Source organism: Tupaia chinensis, unplaced genomic scaffold, assembly GCF_000334495.1.
Source record: "Tupaia chinensis unplaced genomic scaffold, TupChi_1.0 Scaffold150166_1, whole genome shotgun sequence".
NCBI classification, from domain to species: Eukaryota; Metazoa; Chordata; class Mammalia; order Scandentia; family Tupaiidae; genus Tupaia; species Tupaia belangeri.
Genome location: NW_006210004.1, coordinates 266,514 through 267,565, shown reverse-complemented (window position 1 = coordinate 267,565; position 1,052 = coordinate 266,514). Strand labels below are relative to the sequence as shown.

General features: G+C 62.6%; 1 protein-coding gene across 1 annotated transcript in view; it reads left to right on the top strand.

The window, feature by feature from the left end:
• The first annotated feature begins 387 nt into the window (after window positions 1–387).
• Window positions 388–1,052, top strand: part of SUSD5 (sushi domain containing 5) — a 42,276-nt gene continuing 41,611 nt past the window's right edge. Inside the window, 2 exon segments of the mRNA XM_027769652.1 lie at window positions 388–443; window positions 754–1,031. Of these exon segments, the coding sequence (XP_027625453.1) occupies window positions 388–443; window positions 754–1,031 (334 nt within the window).

Below are 1,052 nucleotides of genomic sequence, written 5' to 3'. Positions count from 1 at the left end.
GCCGGTTCAAATCCCAGTTCTCCTTGTGAAAAGCAAGCACATGTGTTCAATGCTGTATCCTCGTTCATTAAATAGAGGCAAGCATCTGTGCTTTTACACCAGTCGCTGGTTTGGTCTGGGAGTGTGTTTTATTTCATTGTATTTTCCGGATAGGTGGTAGCCTCATTCAGGTTTCTGCATGGGGGCAAGCACGTCGTGGGCTATCAATCGACGTCTGCTGGTGGGCCCACGAACACAGAGGGGATGTGTAGATGGTGGAACGCCGCAGGGACAACCCTGGTCCTGGTTCCTCCACCTACCGAGACAGCAAACGCGCCTTCCTCCACTGAGCAATGCTGATGCCCCGGAGGGCGGGAGAGGGAACCAGGGCAGGGCGGGCACCCTGGGATGAGTGTGGATGCCCAGACCAAGCGGAAAGAATCCGCCTCGAAGGCCTTCTGGGGGTGGAGGAGCCCTGAGCAGGGAGGCGAGTGACAACCCCACCGGGGCTCTGGGCGTTCTTGGAGAAACGTCACCAGAAAAGTGAAGGAAGCGTCCCTGAAGTGGCCCTTTTCTGCGTGACTTTCAAGCTCCTCTTTTAGGAAAGGAATCTCGCTATTCCGTGCGTTTCCCTCCCTGGAGCGAGGATGGTTAGATCTCATTTTTGGGGGGAGGGATTCCTCCTTTAAAGGAGGCGCCCATCGGAAGATCAAAGGACAGAGGACTGAGTGGAGCACCAGCGTTTTAACGGTCCTGTCGGCGGGTTCCCTGCAGCCGGCTCCGCTCTCCCCGCCTCCCCGCGACCTCGCCCTCCGCCCGGGAGGCGCTCGCCCAGCTCCGGGTCCGGCGCAGCCCCTTTTGGCACCGAGGCTTCCAGGTGCCCAGCGCGAAGGCGGAGCCCGGTTTCAGCCGCCTCCTCGGCGCCACGGAGAAGACCCTCGGGACTCCGCGGCCCCAGCGCTCGGGCTCCGGCGTCCCAGGCCGCCCCCAGCTGTCCGCGCTCCTCCCTCCGGGCGCCGGGCGCGAAGCCTCGGACCGGCGAGCAGAGCGCCGCGCGCCGCGCTGGGAGGCGC